This window comes from Poeciliopsis prolifica, unplaced genomic scaffold, assembly GCF_027474105.1.
Source record: "Poeciliopsis prolifica strain line A6 unplaced genomic scaffold, Auburn_PproV2 SCAFFOLD029, whole genome shotgun sequence".
Lineage (NCBI taxonomy): Eukaryota > Metazoa > Chordata > Actinopteri > Cyprinodontiformes > Poeciliidae > Poeciliopsis > Poeciliopsis prolifica.
Window position 1 is genome coordinate 235,284 of NW_026562404.1, and position 21,596 is coordinate 256,879.

Below are 21,596 nucleotides of genomic sequence, written 5' to 3' on the forward strand. Positions count from 1 at the left end.
AAGTAAAAAATTGATATCTAAAATAGTTCAGGTAATAATCATGTGTAATGAAAGACTATATTTTAAAATATTTTATGTTATTAAAGTAAACAATTATTTAATCAGACATTTTGCTGTAAACATTTAATTTAGGCGTAACCCACATAAAGTGGGGATGCCCTTTTAAGGAATAGATTGGGTGGTCTGCCTGGCCAATGGGAAGTTTGGTTTCCAGGAATTATAAACCAATCAGAATGCAGAAAGCTGAAGAGCTGCAAAATGCTGCAGAGCCTTCTTCCCCGTGTTGGCATTGTTGGTTGTGTGCGGGAAATCCAACTCTGATGAGACGGCAGATCTATGTCGAGTGAGTCTTTTGAGATGTCTTTAATGTTGCACACCAACTTTGAAGGAACCTTTTTTTTTTTGTAAATAGTTATTGTTTATAGTCCAACTTCTAAGCTAGAAATAGCTGAAAGTTCCAGGAAACTGAACTTCAGTTTTTCTGCCGTTAGAGCTGTTAAGATCAGTTAGAAATGTTAGCTCTTTCTGGTAGTTGTTCTCCGTTCAACTGAAGTGCCCTACGTATCCGGACTGAGAGTCACCATATAGTTGTCCTGAACGTTAGCACCGAGATCATCAGGTTTTTTTTTATATATACATATCCTGGATTTTTCCTGAGGTGGATTCCCCATGTAACTTTCCTGAGGTGGATTCCTCCATTGACCTTGATGGCGAGCCTTCACACCTGGACTTCGAGAGAACTGGATTTCTTCCTTTGCGTTCTAAGCCCTGCTGCACCCTGTGGTGTGGTAGGCATCTCCAATAGCCGAACCTATTGGCCCATCTATCTAAAACATATTAAATCCTTCTCTACTGTGTTACATAAACAATCAAAGCAGATGAAAGAGACCATCTTTAAACATTTAATGTGTTCAGAGTAAACAAAGATAAATGTTATGAAATAGATCACACTGTTCTACCCTTTAATTTGTCGTAAAATAGATTTTTAGTGTTAATTTTGTGACAGTACAAAGTTATTTTGAAGGTCAGGGATGGGACAGAAAATCAGCCACTTCGCTTATTTTTGCACTCAGTCACACCTGAAGAGGTGCATCTGTCAGAACCAAACCAATGGAAGTATGTGCCTACGGAGCATAATCCAGTTGACCATGCTTCTCGTTCAGGTCAAGCCTCAAAGCTCATTAAGATCAGCTGGCTCACAGGTCCAGCGTTCTTACGTAAATCACAGACGACCATTGAACAGCAAGAGACCTTTGAGCTCATCAATCCATATGTGGTTGCCAGGCGACTGTGCCAAAAAGGCAATTCCATGTTTCGTAAGCGAGCAGAGTCCGAAACTAAGGCCCTGTTTACACGACAATTTCTGGTGAAAATGGAAGAGTTTTGTTGCGTTTGTGCTGTACATTTACATGAAACCACTGAATGTTTTGTCTGACAATAGTACAGATTGAAAACGGGTTTCAGAGTGCAATGATTCTGAAACATACCGGTGTTTGTTGTCTTGTAAATAGAATAAGTGGATCTTTTCTTTCAGAGAATCCCTAGCTCATGCATAGTATGACGCAAAACATAGCTGCTTCCTACAATCCACAGAAGAAGAAACTACTGACAATGCTGGTGTTACTACAATTTGTGGTTTCCCCATCAGATACGGTTCCCTCAGCATCACTTCACCGCTCTCTAAAAGTAGCAAAATACACGCGTGCTTGTTCAGCGTTCATAACAAGCATTCACTTGTTAAGTGTTTTTAACCCATGTACTTCAGACACAGTTGAAAGCTCAAACAATGTGTTTCAGAGAAGTTATCCCACTTTTTTCCAACTGCGCCCTAATCAGATGTAGTGCGCGTTTTCCCCCCAGTATCTGGGGAAACCGTACCTGATGGGGAAGCGCGAATCGACATGCTTTTAAGTAGATTTTTTTTTTAAAACACATGCCCACTTAGTTTCACAGAACCTAGCACCAGCTCTCGAGCCCTGATTATTCAAAGAAGAGAATTGTCAGTGACATTCTTTGGAAGGTGTTTGAAAAGGTTGCAGACATAACCTTTGACCCCCTGGGTAGCTGACAGCACACTGTCAGCTACTTCGTCAAATTGCAAGAGAAACTGGGAAACTTAAGCTGTTCCTTGCGATGGAAATGTCAGACAAGCTAAGCGAAAAGAATCTTCCAAGGCATCGCCAGCGATTCTTTCCATATTTCTAGCGAGTTGCATTTGTTCGCTGTACTTTTCTACCCAGCTGTGTATCCGAGGATAGTAGAATAATTCAAGTATCACCTGGAGAATCCCATTCTTCCTGTGCGAGAAAATGGATAGATTTCTCTCATTTGTAAGAACAGCGCTCAAAAATGCTTTGTTTGAGACTGAGAGCTTGTATTCTAATGAAAACTGCCTAACCGAGATTCGCACCATTGCTTCTGAAAGGAGAAAATCATTGATACAGCACATAGAAGTAATCAAGCATGGAACTGAAGAGGAACGTCGTAAGAAAGAAGTTGTGTGGAAACTGACAGTTATACATCTGTCATCCCATACAAACTTAAAGACACTGTACCAGTCTTCGAAAGGCTTTCTGGGATAGTGTGGGAAGAACTAAAAGAACAAGACTTCCCAATTTTCAACAAGATGAATAAAAAACTCAGCAAAGACATCTTCCAACTTCTAACTGGAAATGAGGATGTGGTAAGAGATAGACTCTTCTATCTCATAGAAATGGGCCACCCAATTGCAGATCACAAGATTCTATGTTGTTTCAAAAGAGTCTTCACACATCCCAGAAAAGTGCATTTCCCTCTGACAACTGCTTGGAAAAACATCAAATTTGCGTGTAAATCTTTCTGTCGTGGTGTTAAAGTTCATCCAATCCAACAAACTCTGGAGACTGAAATAAGTGAGGATAAAGAAGAAGATGTAATTGAATTCCCAGCTTCTCGCAGACAGTCTATGGACTTAGGGGGTTTAGAGTCCCATAAACAGTCTTCAGACGTGGAGGTTAAGATTCCCGTCGAGTCTTTAGATGTGGAGGTTCAGATTCCCGTCGAGTCTTTAGACGTGGGGGATCAGATTCCTGTCGAGTCTTTAGACGTGGAGGTTCAGATTCCCGTCGAGTCTTTAGACGTGGAGGTTCAGATTCCCATCTACAGTCTTTAGACGTGGGGGGTTCAGTTTCTTGTGAAATATTTTATTTTCCATTGTTTTATCATCACTCCGAGGTCAGCAAAAAAATAAACTATTTGTCGCTTTATTATTGTAGCCATATCCTCATTGTTCCCTTTCTTACAAATCTGAATTTATTGGGAGCATCATTAAATATGAATGAATTTCAATTGATGGTTTGATGTACTCCCTGTGGTGCATGTGCGGGTTCTCTCCGGGTACTCCGGTTTCCTACTACAGTCCAAAAAAAAACTGTATATATATCTATATATATAAATATATATATATAGATATATATAATACATATATATGTATATATACATGTATATATATGTAGAGTAGTAGAAAAATTCAAGTATCACCTGGAGAATACAAATATATAAAATAAATAAAAAAATTCCCTTCTCACCCACCGTGGGTGGTTCTTATCCTCTGAGCTCGGGTCCTCTACCAGAGGCCTGGGAGCTTGAGGGTCCTGCGCAGTATCTTGGCTGTGCCAAGGACTGCACATTTCTGGACTGAGATGTCTGATGTTGTTCCTGGGATCTGTTGTAGCCACTGCTCCAGTTTGGGGGTTACTGCCCCGAGGGCCCCGATGACCACAGGCACTACTGTGGTCTTCACCTTCCAGGCCCTTTCCAGTTCTTCCCTGAGGCCCTGGTATTTCTCCAATTTCTCGTGCTCCTTTTTCCTGATGTTGTAGTCGCTTGGTATTGCTACATCTACCACAACGGCTTTCCTCTGTTGTTTATCCACTACGACAATGTCTGGTTGGTTCGCCATTACCATTCTGTCTGTCTGGATCTGGAAGTCCCACAGAATCTTAGCTCTGGCGTTCTCCACCACCTTTGGGGGTGTTTCCCACTTTGATCTCGGGGTTTTCAGTCCATATTCTGCACAGATGTTTCTGTACACTATGCCTGCCACTTGGTTATGTCGTTCCATGCATTCATTTCCCTGCCAGTATCTTGCACCCACCGCGGATAAGAACCACCCGCGGTGGGTGAGAAGGGAATTATATATATATTATATATATACACACATATATATACATATATAAGTCCTTTCTTCCAAATCAGCTTTTTAGGTTGCTGTCTGTCAGAGCCTGTGAGGTTTCATGTATGTAAACTTCTCTGGCTTACAAAGAGCTTCGTCACTATAACCGCCTCGTATTGGCTCCAAAATTCTTTCCTAAGCTAACATTTCCGTTTAATTTGTCAGTAATTAGCTTAGTCAGTCTCACTGTAGCATTACTGTGCTATTAGATGGGGCGTTTGCGTTGGTCTCACTCACTGCCGCCTGTCGGGGCTCTGTACTCGGTTTCATCCCTCGGTTTGCTCATCGGTTCTGGTGATGGGGTCGTTATCCAGGCCGCCTCCATCTTCGTCAGCAATTTCTCCTGCTTCCCGGGTTTCAGCACCAAAAATGCTGTATATTCGACGAATGCAAAGACGAAAAGAAGTCGGGTGGATTATTCAGATGAACTTTCGTGAATAATAAGGTTTGAACGAATCATACATAATGACAGAGTGCAGAGTCTCGGCTAGCTAGCTCTTTTCGGGAAAACCCCTCCAAAACTTTTCTTCGTCTTTGTCTAACTTCAAGTTCTTCTTCTACTAGTTCTAAAGCATCATGGGATATAGAGTCCATTCTGTTAAAGTTCCACAAATAGTCCGTTTTCAACCAGATACTATCAAATGCTAACTAGATCTATGAAATAACTGCAACTCAGATAGTTACATATTAAATTATTATATCCCAAATAATAAGTCTTAAACAAATCCTGGTTAAACCCAAAACAAATTCTCAACAATCACACTGGCCAAAAGATAACCCGAGATGCAATTTCCCGAAGTTTCTACTGGCCTGGAATGACTGGAGACATAGATAAATTGGTAAAAATACATATAAAATAATTGAATACATGCATAACTCAAATGTGTGCATAGATATATTTCCTTTATTTAACTAGGTAAACCCCGTTTTACCTGGATCTCATTTTCAAGAGGGATCTGAGCAGAAGTCTGCAATACACAGTAACCTGTTTACAAAATAAAACCAAGTAATGCATATTCACAAGTATAAAACAATAAAAACAAGTTAAAAGCAGTTAGTTCCGACTGAAGTTGATTCCACGCTGTCGCAGTCAACACACTGCTTGCTTCCCTTTTTCAGTTTGAACACGTGGGAAATGCAGAAGAATAATGTTGTTAGAGCGCAAAGAATGAAAACTAACAGATCTATGTAAGAGAGTGCATAAATATGCTGGGGTTAGGCCGAGAAGAGATTTATATATCAACATCATCAAATGATTGTTTCTCGGTACACTTAAAGGAGGCCATTCAGCTTTTGCACACAAATCACAATGAGGAGTAAAATGTCTACTACCAGTTATAAATCTTAAAGCACAATGATTACAGTGATCAATAATTGAAGACATTTGGTTGAGGCATTCATATATAAAACATCTCCATAATCCAAGAGTGGCAGGAATGTCACTGCTATTAATTCACTTCTCGCTTTGAGAAAGAAACAAGATCCATTTCGATAATAAAATCCAATCTTCATTTTCAATGTTCGTAATAAATTTGCTATGTGATTTTTAAAAGAAAGTTCATCATCTAGAATAAAATTGAGATATTTATAATGACTGACAAACTCAATTTGTGTACCTACAGCAGTGATAAGCAATAGAGGGATTTCTGGTAGTTTTCTAGAGTGAGAAAACCATTGCCTTTGTCTTATCCACTTACAAAACCAACTTCAGAGTTTGTAAGTGTGTTTGAACTACATAAAAAGCAGAATGTATATGCTGCATTGCCTGAGACAGAAATGAAGAATAGCAGTACATTATTAAATCATCTGCATAAAAATTATAAAAGGCTTTTGACAAATTGTCTCTATTATATAAATAGAGAATAAAAGTGGACCAAGAACTGAGCCTTGAGGTACGCCATTTAAAATAGTGAGAATAGAAGAAGTAAAGCCAGCCAATTGAACTCTCTGGGTTCTGTTGGACAAATAGACAGCTACCCACATGCTAGCTTGATGTGAGAGCAAAATCCAGGAAAATTGCAAAATTGGAATTTCAATTAAAAGCGTGTGACTTACGGTGTCAAATGCCTTTGATAAATCAACAAACAAAGCAACACAAGAGCCTGTATAAGATTATTGAAAACCTTTAAAGTGGAATTAACAGTTCTATGTTTTTTTCTAAAACCAGATTGTACATTTTGTGAAACACAATTAGAATCTAAAAAAATCTTTGATTGGCCACACTGGCCACTGAGCAGCCATGCCTCTTCCCCACTGTCTCCAAGGCGACATTTACCTGCGATGATATACATATATGACATAGTCTTGAAGGAAAAAAACTAAATATTATGGTGAAATTTCAATATTTTAAAGCAAGTAAATAGTTTAAGTTTTAAACAAATTCATCAATTTTATTCCCTGAGAAGTTTTTTTTATCATTATTTTCTGCTCCTCTTCCTCACTGACCTGCCAGATCCTGTCTGTCATCCCGCCCCTCCCCCCCTCATCTCCTGTACTCATCCCCACAGTCTCCTATGAGCGCCATCAGGTCGGTGGAGCGCCGCGTCACGCCCTCTATGGCTGCGTGATCCTCTGCTGTCAGCTGCAGCTCAGGGCTGCAGCTGCGCAGGCTGTCACCGATGTGCTGCCCCGCCCCGGCAACGCCAAACCGACACCCGACGATGACGCCGCCTACGGCCGGGCGGTCCAACACGTAGCGTGTGGCCACGCTGGCCACTGAGCAGCCATGCCTCTTCCCCACTGTCTCCAAGGCGACGAGGAGGTCCTGGAAGAGAGTCCATCCACCCCAGGAGTCAATCATGTTCTTGTACTTGGAGAGGGAAGCGGTGTTGAGCTCCGCCCGCGAGCTGGGCTCCACCTTCCCCGAGTAACGCTCAGAGAGCAGGCCGCCGGCTGAAGAGGGAGGAGGAGGAAACGGAGACAAGGGAGCATGATGAGTATGATGAGGAGGTGGAGGCAGGTCGACATGAGAAGCAGCTACGGAGGACTGACTCCATTTTGGAAAACCACCATTTTACCATCGGCTCTGTTTTAAATAATTTACATGCTGTAAGTTGTGCCTCACCCAGCGTTCCATACGTGAGGAGCTTTATGTTGTTGGCCACGCAGAACTGCTCCATCCTGGCTGCAGGTCGCTGGTCGATCAGAGAGTACTGCACCTGCAGGCAACAGCAGAGACGTGAACGTAGGAGAGGAAGGAGAAAAAGAAAATATGCAGGCCAGTGTGGTACCTGATTGCTGGAGATGCAGATGCCTTTCTGAGTGATCTCCTCCAGTCTCTGTGTGTCAAAGTTAGTGAGGGCAAGCTCTCCTAGTAAACAAAGAGAAAATACGTTTCGACGAGTTGACATGAAACTTCTATAAAGAGAATATTTTCCTTTTCTTTTTGCTGAAAAAAAAAAACAAACTGAAATTTTACCAATAAAAAATATTCTCAAATTTCTGCCTTCCTGCCAAATTGGTTAGAAACTACATCGATGCCATCATTATTCATTTATCTGTGTGATGAGCGCATAGGGAGAATGAGATCTCTCATACGTATGACTCCCTCCTTCTGCAGGTCAGACAGGTGTCCAAGAGCATCCAGGTATCGCTTGTCTTTGTAGTCCCACCAGTGGAACTGAACACAGTCCAGGGCCTCCACCTGCATCCGGCTCATGGAGCGCTGCAGCGCCTTCTCCACCACCTGCAAACAGAGCGGCACAAACGAATATTTAGCTGTAACAATGAGCCAATCAACGCCCAGATCAAACAGGAATGAGAGGCAGGTGTAACTGCAGTGACTCAGGAGTGTAGTGCAAAATGCACGCCACGTTTCAAAAACAAATATTTTCAAAGCATGAAAACCTTAAATGTGTGAAAACCTTAAATATGTCATTCCCCTCACAATTACCCACTACTTTATGTTTGTCTACTATTTAATCCCAGTTTAATTACATGAAGTATGGTATTGTAATGTGATAAAATATTGAAAAAGTTCAAAGATCATGACTACAGCATCTATATGGGGTACAGACCAATATGAGTTAGTCTGTGCCTCATAGGGATGCTGTGCTTTGGTCGGTACATTTTCGAAATTGTAAAATAGGCAGATCACAAAAATTTTTGAAAGATTTACACTGCCCCCTGGTGGATAAACACTTGCATCACAAAAACAACACAAGACGGCTCACCCTGCGGTCCATCGGTCCTGGTCGGGGAACAAATTTCGTCAGACCCTGCAGAGCTGGAGCTGCACTTCCTGAGGATTTCAGCTGGAGAGCAGAAGAATTATCTTGAAATTACAATCGATGTTGAACATCAATTAGTTTTAATCCATTATAACCTGTTTTGGCTGATCTGATCCTTATAAACTCTTGACATATTTAAAATCATCCCAAAAGGGGAATATAAATGTTGACAAATGTCTTCTGAATAGCTGTAGGCTGTTCAGTTACATTCACCATGACCGTGCTCCAGGTTAAAGGTCACTAATGGTCACTCTATGTTTATGTTGAGCGACTGTTTCTTTGCAAAATTATTAGGGGATCAAATGCTTTCTCGCCCGTGTTCAAAAGACGAAGTTTGAAAATCTAGCACAAATCTTCCACAGAAATTCCCAGCATGAATCCATATTTTAGTAAAGCTAACTCCAGACTGCAAGAGAAAAACATTTCTGAGAACACACACAGATCTTCATTCTGCAGGACCAAGATTTAACTTAATGTCAAAATTTGGACCAATGCAAGAGTAGCCTTTTACACTTCCATTTAGTAACTCTTTGACTAATTAAAATGTTTAAAACCTGCATAAACATCTCAGTTAGGAGCACATGATGAGATTACTCTACACGTATTTATTTATTTATCCATTAAAGGATGAAAACTAGTGAAATCACACTGAAGTGGGATTGTGAATTATTTGAAATGTCTGTGTCCACCTGGTTATTAAACAGTCCATATATCTCTTCAGCCGGTCCATAAATGTCTGCCATGTCAAATGTGGTGAGTCCAGCGTCCACATAGGCCTGCATGGCCTCGACTGGAGGAGGGAGGGCAGAAACAGACAGTTATCATCACAGCCATGTGTCCTCCAGAGATAAGCACAGAGTATGTTCCTGCTGAAATGTGATCAAATTCATCAACACCTGAGCATGGCTTTGCTGTCACTGAGTCTCAAAAGCACATTTACTGCTAAAATCGGATTTCAAAATAAGCTTTACCGAACTTTACTAAAGATTTTTGGAGCTCTTTCGAGTCAAAGTGTGTCCTAAATCTGTTCTAGCAATTAAAAACTAACCTGATTATACATTTTTACTTGAAAGGTGGCCCAGAAGTCTTGTTTAATTCTTCTTTCACAGGTCAAGAACTCATTTTTACTTAATTTTTGCCGAATAAAAATGCAAAAATATGTATTGTGTCATCTGAAAGCAGTCAAACTTTCCCAAAAATAATTTCTCAATTTCTTCCGGCTGCTGAGAGATCACACAACATTCTTTAAATGCTATGTTTACGTTCAGGCTTACTGACATTTTTTGTTCATATAATTTGCGTTTAGTTTAATTATGCCAAAGCTTTGACTTTACCATATATGTGTATATATTCTAAAGTCTGAAAGCTTGATGAAACTTTTGAGATGCAGAAAAATATTTGGATTCTTGTAAAAGAAGATGCGTTCAACCCAGTAGAAGAATTCATTGATTTTACTGCCAATGTTCAAGAAATCCACTAAATTAAAAGTTTATGCCTTTCTGTAACGTCACAACACTTAACACTACATTTAAAGTTCCTTTAAAAGACCCATAATGTATATATTTGTTTTAATCTAGATTGTTGGAGATAAATAAAATGGCACTAAATGCCCTTCTGGCATCTCAGAACTAATCGAAAACGACTCGCCCTTAACGGCACCCGTACTCTTTTACCTTAAGATCTAATGTATGTGCGCAGCTAATTTTCATACCTCATTCCTCAACTTCTCAAAAAATAATAATAATTAAAAACAATGCAAACTGAACATTATTAAATACTGCGTCTACCTGCTTTGGTTTTGTTCACGGTTCCGTGAGCGCCGGACACCTGCCACATCCCGTTCAGGACCCGGCAGACCTCCAGACCTCCGGCCAGCCTCACTTTGGGAACCGAGGAGGACATGCTGCTGTCGGGACAGGTTCTCCACTTCTCACCGCCGTGAGAATAAAAACCAGAAACACAATTAAACCCAATTTCCATTGCAGCGACGTTGAATGACTTTAACTGGTAGTATGTGTTACTTACATAAAATGCTCTTGAAGTCTAGCTGCACCCAAATCTCACTGCTCGTGCACGAGAAGCTCAAGGCTCATTGATATATTACAAAACACTTTGAGTAAGCGTTACAAAACATACGGCTCTGTTAACCACTAGGTGGCGCCCTTTCGCTGGAAATATGGCTGCTATCCCCTACTGGACAAAGTTAAAGATCTAAAACCCTTCAAGCAATAATAAAACAAACATTTTGAAGCATTCAATAACGAGTCAAAGAGCGATAACTTGAGTAAGAAATTATCTTTACTTCACATTTGCACAAAATTTATTTAAAATGTCAGTCTGCTTTGGTTGCCTTCTTCTTCTTCCTTTTTCTTTTTCTCCTTCTTTTCTTGCTGGATGAATCATTGATTTCTCCCACTGCAGATGTCAGCATCTCCTCTGCATCCGAGCAGTCAGAGTTTTCCTCAGTAGCAGCAGGTATTTTTGCATCAGCAGAGGGAGCAGGAGGAAAACTCTCAGCCTCACTGTGACAGGAAGAACATCAGGTCAGGTTGCACGATTATCTTAAAAGAGATGCCAGCTTCCTGCCTTTTGATACCACGAAATTAAGGCAGCAGCTTATTATGACTCTTGTAACATGTGATAACCGCATGTAGTTTATTTTGTTTCATGAACACAAATAAATATATAGAGAAACAAATTTGTGATAATTTTCCACAATTCATTTGTGGCTATTACCAGATTAATGAAGGGAAAGTTATGAAGAAAAACAAATTTTTCCTCAAAGACTATTAAAAAAAAAAAAAAACTAAAAAAGTTCATAAAAGCTTAATGCGCAATATTCACCTTGCTGGAACTGCAGGTTTCTTCTTTATGCCCCTAGCATCACTAACTTTTTCCAGCAGGGCCACAAAAAAGCCATGTGTGAGAGTCTTGGTGGTACTGGCCCGTAAACACTGCGAGAGCGGCTCCAGTCCTCGTTCAGGCCACTGAGCCAGCAGCGGCACCAACCTGGAGAGAAAATACGAAAGCTGTTTTGTAAGGTTTAGCCCCAAATCCTTTACAGATCTACTTGGTGACACAAAATACCAGATTCCATGTAGGATGGTATCAGTGTACCAGATCCAGGAATAACTGTATTCGTTTGTGTGCAAGTCTCCTATATAAATTAAGCAGTAGCCTAAGGCTCATTGTTACAATTACCCTCTTTACAGTAAGTTACCGTAAAAAAGAAGAGGGTAAAAATACCTGAAGTTGGGGTTCTGCTGCAGACAGGCGGCGACGACTTCCTCGTTCTCCTGGCTGTGGGTGGAGCAGGTGGAGTAGACCAGGCGCTTCAGGCGGGGGAACCTGAGGCTGTGATTCAGGCAGCGCAGCTGGAAGGAGGCCAGCGCCACCAGGCGAGCCTTTTCCTCCTCCTGGTCGGCAACAGAGCCGTCCCGCAGACACACCATACCTGGACACCACAGAGAAACGATTTGGTTTGCGTCAGTCAAGTTAGGATCTCGCCACATAATCGCTTCCACACAGAGATATCTGGGTACCTGAACCGCTGCAGGATGGATCCAGCAGGATGTACTCCACATCTTTATACTGTGGATCATCAGGGTCCACCGTTAGGAAGTCCCGATTGGCCAGCTGGTGACAGCTGACCCCCGCTCTGAGCAGCAGAGTGGACATGGTGCTCAACCGCTTCCCATCCAGGTCAAATGCAAACAACCTTCCTCTGTTCTTCATGATGGCTGCCAGGTGGCTGGTTTTGTTGCCAGGGGCAGCACAGGCGTCGATGACGTGGCTACCCGGTGGGGGGTGGAGCAGATACGCTGGGAGGCAGCTGGCTTTGTCCTGCAGGATGATGTGACCTGCTTTGTACAGGAAGTGGTCATGGAAGTCTGTGTTAGGGGGGAACGCCAGGACCTCTGGGAGGTGCAGGTCCAACACAAAGTCCTTATTCTTCAGGGTTAAGTTATCCAGCCTCACAGCCTGACCCAGGTAGGAGAAGCCCTCCCTCTTCAGGTAGTCCACAGCGTCCCCCACGGTGGTCTTCAGTGTGTTCACACGCACATACCTGGGCAGCTGGTCCGCGGGAGGCCCAGCAGGGAGGAGGTCTTCGTTCCGGCTGACCTTCCTCTTCACCTTCATGCGGGCCAGCTCCGCCTGCAGGCGGGCCCGGTGCTTCATCATGTTGGCCTTCCAGGTGCCGCCGCACTTCAGGCCCTGGCCAATCAGCAGGTCGTACAGCAGCACTTTGGCCAGGGGCATCTTCAGCTTGGTGAGCTTCAGCAGCTTGGTGGACTCGATGATCTCCTGCAGGACGGAGGAAAACTTCTGCGTCTCGCAAACCAGCGCGAAGAGCTGCTTGATGTTCGCAAACTTGCTGTCGTAAACCAGAGTCTTCAGGGCGCCTTGCTTCCGCTCTGCTTTCTCTAGGATCTGTGCGGCGGCCACGTACAGAGCCATGATGGAGGAAGGTCCTCAGCTGCCAACGCGCAGCACCACTTTGGGAACCTTTTAACAAGCTGCTGCTTATTATTATTATTATTATTATAAACCTGTCGCCTGGTTGGTCCTTCCTCTTTGCCGCTGATATCAGGAGAAAACTGGTTTATTTTGCTCAAGGGGTCGCAGCAGCGAGCTCCTCCATGTTTTCACCACGTGAGGGGAAGGATCCTGACTCCGGAAGTAAAATGTGACGCATTGTTTCTATGCGACGTCACGCAACGCCCAGCCAATCACAGATGGCAGCTGCAATTTTTTTTTTTATTTAAGTAGAAAATGATTTAAAGCTGTAGAGTTAACTTTGGTTTAAAAAAAAAAAAATTTTTTTTACATATTTGTTAAAACAGTCATCTTGTCGTGGCAGTATACGACAGATCTGAAAAAATCTCCTTGAGCTACTACTGCTGTCTGAAGAAATGCACTGAGATCAAAAAGAATCAGAGCCAGTAGGAGTGCATGCTTGATTGACAGCTCTAAGACCCTCCTCCTGGTTCTGATTGGTTTCTCATTCCAGACTGTCACTGCGGTGACAATCAACAAATATTTACAAAAAATATCTGCTTATAAAAGTTACATGTTGTAGCTTTAAAGGTAAATTATTTTTCATTTATAACATTGAAGGTTTATGGTTAACCAAAACTTCAAATTGGAGGTATTACATATATTTCTATTACAGAAATGTCACATTTTTGACGGCCATTGTAGAATTTGAGTTTTTATACAATGAAAATTAATGTCAAACACAGAAAATGTTTAACATTGCTTTATTTCCTACAAATACATTCTCACACATTTTCATAAAGAGTCACTTTGCTGCTTTGTTTACACAAAATCTGCAAACATCGCAGTCGGCTCGCATGACCGCTGAACTTAGTGTAAAAACTATAAACAATAAAATGCTATTACCCAGACTGTTTTACAAAGGTTTGTACACATTTATTACAAAAATACTATCTGGATTTTGCATAGAGGCTACATGAACATTTCATAAATGAAGGCAGGGAAGTATAAGGCCTTGAAAAGTCAAGCATGTAAACGTGAAAATATGAAACAGTAATGCAGATATTTCTTCCAAGCCTAATACATTTATTTTGTTACATCCATCCATATCTCTTTATTTAATACTGCAACACAGTCACTGCTGTTTATTTGTCACATTCAAACAGAGCAGTAACTTGTTTTCTTTATCTTTTCTAAAGAAAAACAAATAATTTAATCTAAACTGCATCTGATTCTTACAGTGGTTTCTAGTCTGCATATTATCTCATTGGAAATCTAAAATCACATTTCTGTCAGATATAAACTGTGCTACTGAAAAGTATTCCAGGTACACCAACTGCATACAGACGTGAACAATGAAGACTTGCAATAAAAAAATAAACTATTACCATTTCTTTGATCATAACTTTACAGTAACTGAACACATCTGCAGAATTCAAGCACATCTGATGTCTGCTTTACTCCAACGTGGAAACTTTGGTGATTCTTGTCGTCTCGTGCACCATGTGCCGGAACGATAATCTGACCAAGCATCACTTCATCTTTGCCGGCTTGGGAACTCCACTGACCCGACTGGCCGTCCTGACCTTCATAGAGTTCTTGTACAACAGCAGCCTCTCGGTAGTGTGAGATGGGAGGCGGTTCCTCTTGGCCCTAACGATGCAGGTTGCCATTGGATACAGCCGGTCGAAGCCCCCGGAGGAGGCGGGAGCAGCCAGCAGCTTCTTAGCAATATCCTGCAGCTGGGGGAACTGAGAGGCCGACTTCCAGTACGCAAGACTGGAGCCGCTTTCACACATGGGTTCAGACAAATACACGTCGAGCTCGGAAATCTTCATAGTCTTTGCTGGAGGCTGCAGGTAGCTGAAGATGGCCTTGCGCTTGAGGTCGTTTTCACCCACTGCATCACATTTGTCATTGGAGCTGCCAGCAGATGCCTCTGTTTTAACATCAGCATGGCTTCCTTCTGCTCCGTCTTGCTTCTTCATTGGCTGATTACCAGTCTGCTCCTTGGTTTCCGCCACAGGAACAGGTGCTGTTGCAGTCTGGTTTTCTAATAATGATGCTAAGATTCTGTGAGCCTCTGACTTTGAAGGAGGCGTTAGGAACCCTGTTTGGGTTTTAGCAGCGTCATCAGAAAACGGCTGAAACAATGAAGAAGATGAAGCTGGTGTGAGTTTGCTGAGCTAAAGTTACTACTGGAATTCACAAAAGTGCCTTTTAATACATCACTCATTCTTACTATAAAGAACTTCATTCATCCCAGTTCACCAAAAAGCAAATTATACGACATATGCTGCATTTCCAGGACATAACCAGTACCTGTAGTTTCATTCTGGGGTCGAGCACAGTAGCGAGAATAATCTCCTTCTGGTGAATCACAGACTGGAAATATCCGTGAAGGCTCGTCCGCAGGGCCTTACAGAAGTGATTGTAGTTGGTCACTCGGTTTTCTAGCGTCTTATCCAGACCGATGAGGGAGGGGATGATGAAAGACATGGTCACTCCGTTTCCTTGAAGAACCTGAGTTAAACAAGGATGAGAAGAATGTCAATGTTCTTCATTTGGATTTTACTAGCCCAACACAAAGTTTTCAGCCATACTGCTAAAAATCCAGAGCAACATATTATGTTCAGCAGTCGCCTGATTGGTAATATTGCTAAACAAAAACATTAATGGCATGGTCAAAACATGTTGAACACAATTACTGGGTAATTAACTCTTTATTATATTGTTGCTAGAAGAATTGTGTTCAATTCACCAGACATCCACCTGTTTGACATGATGGATGAGTGAAATTCTGTTTCTCTTTCATTAATTTTTCAGTTCTGTCTTCATTTATTTAACATTTTTGGAAAGGAAACCAACATGACTTAAAGAAAGAGCATTCTCCTCTGGACAAATGCTGCCTGGCTTTGCAATAAGAGATTGGGCAATAATTGCCTGAGATTCAAAATGTTAGAAAAGGTCTCATGACATTGCTATTGTACAAAGTTTTGCCACAAGAGAGAACTTTGTAAAAAAAAATAAATAAATGTTTTCTTTTCCATCACTTCACAAATACCTCCTTGCACATTATTATTAATTGGAAAACAATTACCTGCAGAGCCTCTTCAAAAGGCTCTAGGAGTCCCAGAATATCAACCACTTGCTCCCTCTTCACCATGATCAGCGGGGGGGCGGACGAGGCGTCGGTGGCCTCTATGCGGGCCTGGGCCAGGATTGTCATGACGATGCTCCACGTCGTCTCATGCACCATTCGCCGCAACGATGTCATCATAGAGTTCCAGCGACAGTTGGTGGAGGAAGGACATAGCGACACGTTGCCCTCCTTCAGTAAAAGCTGGGAGGAAAAAATGCAAAGCAGCAGATTTACTTTTGTAAAACAGTTTGAGCTAAAAATAAAAGATTTGCCAAAAATTCAAGCTGAGGGGTAAATAAATAACCTGTCATAAATTTTTGAGTGCTTCGTGGATTGACAGAAACTCTTCACAGAAAAAACAACTATCAGATACTTCTGGACCTGGATTGATCTTTCCAGGCACTTTAAATAAATATGCAGGTCCTGACCACTGACTAATACTTTCAGCAAGGGCTGCTATGGATTATTTTAGTAATCAATTATTCCATTGATTAATCAAATCAAAGAAATGGGCACTTTCTGCAAATTTTTTATTTAACCACCTATGCCTTCATTACACATAATACATATAATTATGTATTATTATAATATAACATATAATTTTCCTTTTTAAATATGACAATAAACATTTTATTGCATAAAATGACATAGCATTTAACATAGCAATAACATAGCATTCATTATTGTACGCTGAATCATTTGTAGCAAAGGAAGCATGTGCCGCCAAATAAATATTTCTAACAGCATGTGAAAAGCTCACCTCTTTCTGCTTGAATTAATATCAATTAATCAATTATCAATTAATTATCAGGGCTGATCTGTTGATTATTTTTGGATTTATCCATTTTTTAAGGCGCTTAACCAGGATTTTTATTTACAGAATTCGAACCAGGTGAAGCTACAACTGTACCACTTGAGGAGGTTTGGGTAGAACATATTTACAGATGGGATTTTGTTTTATCCTAAATACAAAATATAGTTTTTGTGCAGTTTTGGTGTAATTACTACTGTGAGGTTGATGTTCTTTCAGTAAGTAGCCTTTTTTGAGTCTGTTTTCTTGAGTTAACGATTATTTGATTACCAAATCAAAATGAACTGTTGCCGCCCTGCTCCGAGTGTAATTGTCCAAATATGAATGTATCAGTTAAGCTTGCAGTTGCATTAAATACAGAAAAAAATATCGAAAAAGTGGGATCCATTACATTATTACTGTAGCTCTACTACCTCGCTCCAGCAGGCACTGCTCCTGAAGAAAGCAACCACATTGTGAATCTGTGACAGAAGGTTCTCCACCACTCTGGAGTTTTTCAGGGCATCCCGGATCACGGCCTGCAAAGATCTGACAACGCACGTGTTCCTGGTCCCGATCTGCAGCTTTGAAAACGGGGCCTCTGACTCAGATATCTTCTCTGACAGAAAGGCCAGGATGTCATCTCCATCTGGCTCTCGCCGGTTTGAGGAGCACACAATCTTGTAGTCACAAAACAAATTATTTCCAGCTAGGATTTCTTTGGCCTGGTTGGCAAGGATGTAGCCGATATGACAAGGGAAGATGCCGTAGCTCAGCAGAACGCCCTCGAGCTCGCTGGCCACCGCCATGCTGAGATTTGTGTGGTTGAGGTGGCGGAAGGCGACGACTGGACGGCGAATTTGCCAAGTCTCGCTAATGTAGTGGAGTTGAACAACAAGGATAGGATCGTCCGCTTGTTTCGACTGGTCCCCTGCCCACAGGTCACAGGTCACATGAATGGTACTTTCACCGTTCTTGGCTTTGGCGAGGGAGAGCTTGAGGTCACGGATAAGCTGCGGCTTGATGGTTCTTTCCACGTCCTCGTAAAGCTGAAGGCCGATGATGCGCTGGGAGAGTTTGTTGTACTCGGGGCAGATGGTGCCCATTAACGACCTGAAGCCTGCGCCTTCAACAAAACTATTGACACGAGACAGAAAATGTTTCTTTTCCTCAAAGAAATGTATAGATCTGATTTAATCCAACGTCAGCAGCAGATGAACTTACCTGAGAGGCAGCATGTCTTCAGCAATCATCCTCAGTGCTGCGTCAACAAACTTCTTCTGGTCCACCTGTGTGGCTGAAGGAGCGACAGCAGAGCTGGGACTGGAGCTAGAGCTGGAACTGCGGGACAGAGAAGGACAGGGAGAGGACATGTCTCTTCTTGGAGCTGAAGTGGGTAGAGTTGGAACAGCTGCCTTTGGTTTCACTTTGTCAGACACCTTCTGCTGCTTCGCAACATCTGAATTCTCTGTTCCTGTTTTGATCTGTACACAAGCGACAATAGTAAAACAAACTGTATATTTTTAACCCACAAAACCTTTAAACAGAACTTATACTTCTACATGACTCTTGACATAAAGAGACGTTTGAAATGAAGCTTACCACAAGTTCTGGCGTCACTGGATCAGCATCTATTACAACATCACATTTGAAGTCCACCTAGAGCACAACACACATCACAAATGAAGAATTAAGAAGCCTTTTCGCAATCACAAACAATATTTTTATTATGAGCTGAAATGAACATGAATAGCTCAGTGAAGCATTTGCTGATTTTAAAGTGCTTTACCTCTCCGTCCGTAAAATGCTGAATGTCAATGGAAATTGTTTCAGATACTCCTTTGTAAAAGCCCATCTCGGCTTTGCGTCTGATGTTGCCGTTCCAATGATTCTTGATAGAGTTTTCGGATCTGTTTGTAAATATTTGAAAAAATTAATTAGCTTCTGAGTCTGCATTTGTAAAAAGCAAACATACATTTGAAGCTGTTAACCAGTGTAAACTAAGGGACTCACCTTCCAGGGAGCAGCTTGGAGATCTCAGCCCACCGGTTACCCAGAATGCAGTGGGCTTTGTAGATGATGAGGTCTTCTTCTGCAGACCAGATGCCCTTAGTAATTAGTGGGTCAAGGTGGTTAACCCAGCGCTCCCGGCACTGTTTCCCCTGCCTGCCATTTAGATGCTTGGCAATTGTCGTCCAGTTTTTAGTACCGTACTTATCCACCAGCTCCAATATCTACATGACATGAGCAAAAAAAACAGCAGGAAGAAAATTTTTTTTTCATATAAAATTGTAGATAGAATTAGATTCTGTACACACAGACTGCCAGTCAAAAACTTTAGACCAAACCTATCCTGTTCCAAATGATAGTGATCTGCATTTTCACTGTTCTGTTTCACAATTCTGTTTGCATTTTCCACAAGAAATGAATAATGAAGCCTGACAGAAAGATAACTGTTGTGTTTTAACATTCCACTTCAATATTAATCTATCTGAAATAACTAATAAAGGATTGATAAACTAAACTAAAATGTATGATTGGAGGGCTTTTAAAGCTGGGTTAAGAACATGAACTTTATTTAAGTTTCTAGAAGAGAAATCCAATCCATCTTTATGGTGTGAAAGCTCAAGAACCTCATTAATATTTCCACTTCGTAACAAATTGTATGTTCACTTCCCACCTTTTCATCTTCCTCTTTAGACCAGGGTCCCTTCACTAATTCAGGATCCAGATGTTTATTCCAGCGAAGAATACACTGTAGTTCTGTTCGACCCTGTCAGGAAATATGTTGGAGTTTGCAACATGACTAAACCTGGCTGACATTGAGATATTTGTCTTACTCTCTGATTTTGCTTCTTGGTGCACATACTGGTAAAAAGCTAGCAATGGTTTTCCAGTCCTTTTTTCCAAAGTTAGTGACAAGAATTTTGAGGTTTTCATCCTGCACATCAGAAAGAACACATTTAATACACATTATCTCACGGAGTCGAGAATGAAAGTGACGTTTACACCAACAAGGTATGTTACTCGCCTCTTCTTGGGTCCATTTGATCTTACACTCAGCGTCATTATTTTCCACTTTATTCAGACTAGTAAGAAAAGACGACTTACTGTCACCCTCTTCTTCCATCCTGCAAACATTTAGAATCAATAAAATAAACAAGGTCTCTCAGCTAAAATGTCTTAGAATGAACAATATGCTGTGGGTGATATGAGGAACATATCATGCTGCATAATGTAAAGCTTTATGAGCTACCCTTGTTGCCAAAGCAATCTGGTAACTTTATTTCAGCTAGTTTTCCAGCAGCTAGTGATTAGCTAAGTAGGTAAAACAACTTCAAGATAGAAAAGACAACAAATGCAAATATGGGCCGATGACTGCACTGCATGATTTATCAAATAAAACCTCTGGTGAATAATAATTACAAACAAAAAAACACTTTACGTCCCAACTCTGCTGGGAACACTCACTCACTAACACGTTGAGAAACTTGAGCGCCCCAAGCGGCGAAAGTCCATTACTGCAATTAGCCTCAGCGCTACTAGTTCAACGAGCGAAAATTGAGCGTTTAGGATAATTTAGGTTAGACTTTTAAATGTAATTTGCATACCTGATTGTAGAGCGCAAGCAGCGTTCTTTCCACGTCTATGAAGACTACAACGGTGTTTCACACACAAAGCTTTCTACAGGGACACTCAAGGTTTTCATTGGACGTGCAGTGGTGGGAGAAAACCACAATACCCACGCTGCTGGACGAAACAAAACAATCACTCCAGTTCCCAATGAACAGGCGAAAAAGTCATAACCATGTGTGTGAAAACGTGCCTACTTAAATATTTAGCTCTAAAATAGCGCATATCAACATAAACTACTGTTTTCACACTTACCCGCGCGACGTCCCTCCGGTGTCTGTGTGTGGAGCTGCTGCTAATTTAGCTGCAGTTCAGAGGCAGCTTGAAATGTTGTGTGCAGATACAGAGCAAACCCTTAGAGGAAATACGGAACGGCCCAACTATGCATGGCAAGTGGGAACTGTGCCAGACAAGTGAAAGACAGAGGAATTGAGACGCAACCTTAAAAAAGCGAACATTTACCCGCAAGTGAAAAAACGAAGGTCTGTTCAAGAGCAGAGCTGTTGCACAGCTAGCAGACGCCGGAAACAACCCACGTGACCAACAGCTCGAAGCCATGCTAGCGGCTAGCTTATGGGGGTGTCCTGAATGTTAGGGATTTTCCTGTGAAATAACTTAAGGCAGCAATTTAAATGAGGGATAATTTGATTTAATTGTGTTCTGAATGTAACACGTAGTCTATTGTAGTTCTAGAGCAACGTTTTAACTGAATTATTTTTCTTTATTTACTACAGGCTTTAATTTCTGTCAAAAGCTGCACATGAGCAGCTAAGCTAGCTCACTACACCTGAAATAAGTACATAACAATAGAAAAAAACAAAAACTGTGTCTAACACATTATAATTAATAATGAATTCCTATACTTTAATTAGTGTTTGAATCTCGCTATAACAGACTGTAATGCTCTTTAGTTACAGGGTTATTAACAGTCCAGCATGTCCTTACCTTCATTATTTGCCAAAAGTTATATTTTCACCTAAAGCATCATTTGGAAAGAAAGAGATGGTGTTTATTTACTTATACAAAATCACTTATGGCAAAAAATAACTTAAGCCATTACTTCACGAAGGTGACAATATGATATTTTAGTAT

General features: G+C 41.3%; 3 protein-coding genes across 5 annotated transcripts; all 3 read right to left on the minus strand.

The window, feature by feature from the left end:
- Positions 1-5,097: 5,097 nt before the first annotated feature.
- Positions 5,098-10,551, minus strand: LOC129372513 (uncharacterized). The gene is made up of 8 exons (XM_055049893.1): positions 10,468-10,551; positions 10,230-10,368; positions 9,132-9,232; positions 8,386-8,466; positions 7,751-7,898; positions 7,444-7,523; positions 7,278-7,371; positions 5,098-7,105 (listed from the first exon to the last, which is right to left on the minus strand). Exons 2-8 carry the CDS (start codon positions 10,342-10,344, stop codon positions 6,696-6,698), a joined length of 1,029 nt encoding a protein of 342 aa, XP_054905868.1. The 5' UTR covers positions 10,345-10,368; positions 10,468-10,551; the 3' UTR covers positions 5,098-6,695.
- Positions 10,552-10,722: 171 nt separating this feature from the next.
- Positions 10,723-13,105, minus strand: nsun5 (NOP2/Sun RNA methyltransferase 5). Its single transcript, XM_055049892.1, has 4 exons — positions 11,985-13,105; positions 11,689-11,896; positions 11,287-11,451; positions 10,723-10,964 (listed from the first exon to the last, which is right to left on the minus strand). Exons 1-4 carry the CDS (start codon positions 12,898-12,900, stop codon positions 10,775-10,777), a joined length of 1,479 nt encoding a protein of 492 aa, XP_054905867.1. The 5' UTR covers positions 12,901-13,105; the 3' UTR covers positions 10,723-10,774.
- Positions 13,106-13,686: 581 nt separating this feature from the next.
- Positions 13,687-21,023, minus strand: mybl2a (v-myb avian myeloblastosis viral oncogene homolog-like 2a). Of its 3 annotated transcripts, none has more exons than XM_055049925.1 (13): positions 20,760-21,023; positions 20,483-20,618; positions 19,903-20,002; positions 19,741-19,812; positions 19,552-19,644; positions 18,885-19,105; positions 18,661-18,781; positions 18,474-18,530; positions 18,096-18,355; positions 17,306-18,008; positions 16,040-16,282; positions 15,262-15,462; positions 13,687-15,083 (listed from the first exon to the last, which is right to left on the minus strand). In XM_055049925.1, exons 3-13 carry the CDS (start codon positions 19,999-20,001, stop codon positions 14,472-14,474), a joined length of 2,682 nt encoding a protein of 893 aa, XP_054905900.1. In that variant the 5' UTR covers position 20,002; positions 20,483-20,618; positions 20,760-21,023; the 3' UTR covers positions 13,687-14,471. The 3 variants fall into 3 exon arrangements, with proteins under 3 accessions (XP_054905900.1, XP_054905902.1, XP_054905901.1); XM_055049927.1 differs by having other exon boundaries at positions 20,483-20,621; XM_055049926.1 differs by lacking the exon at positions 20,483-20,618.
- Positions 21,024-21,596: the final 573 nt, after the last annotated feature.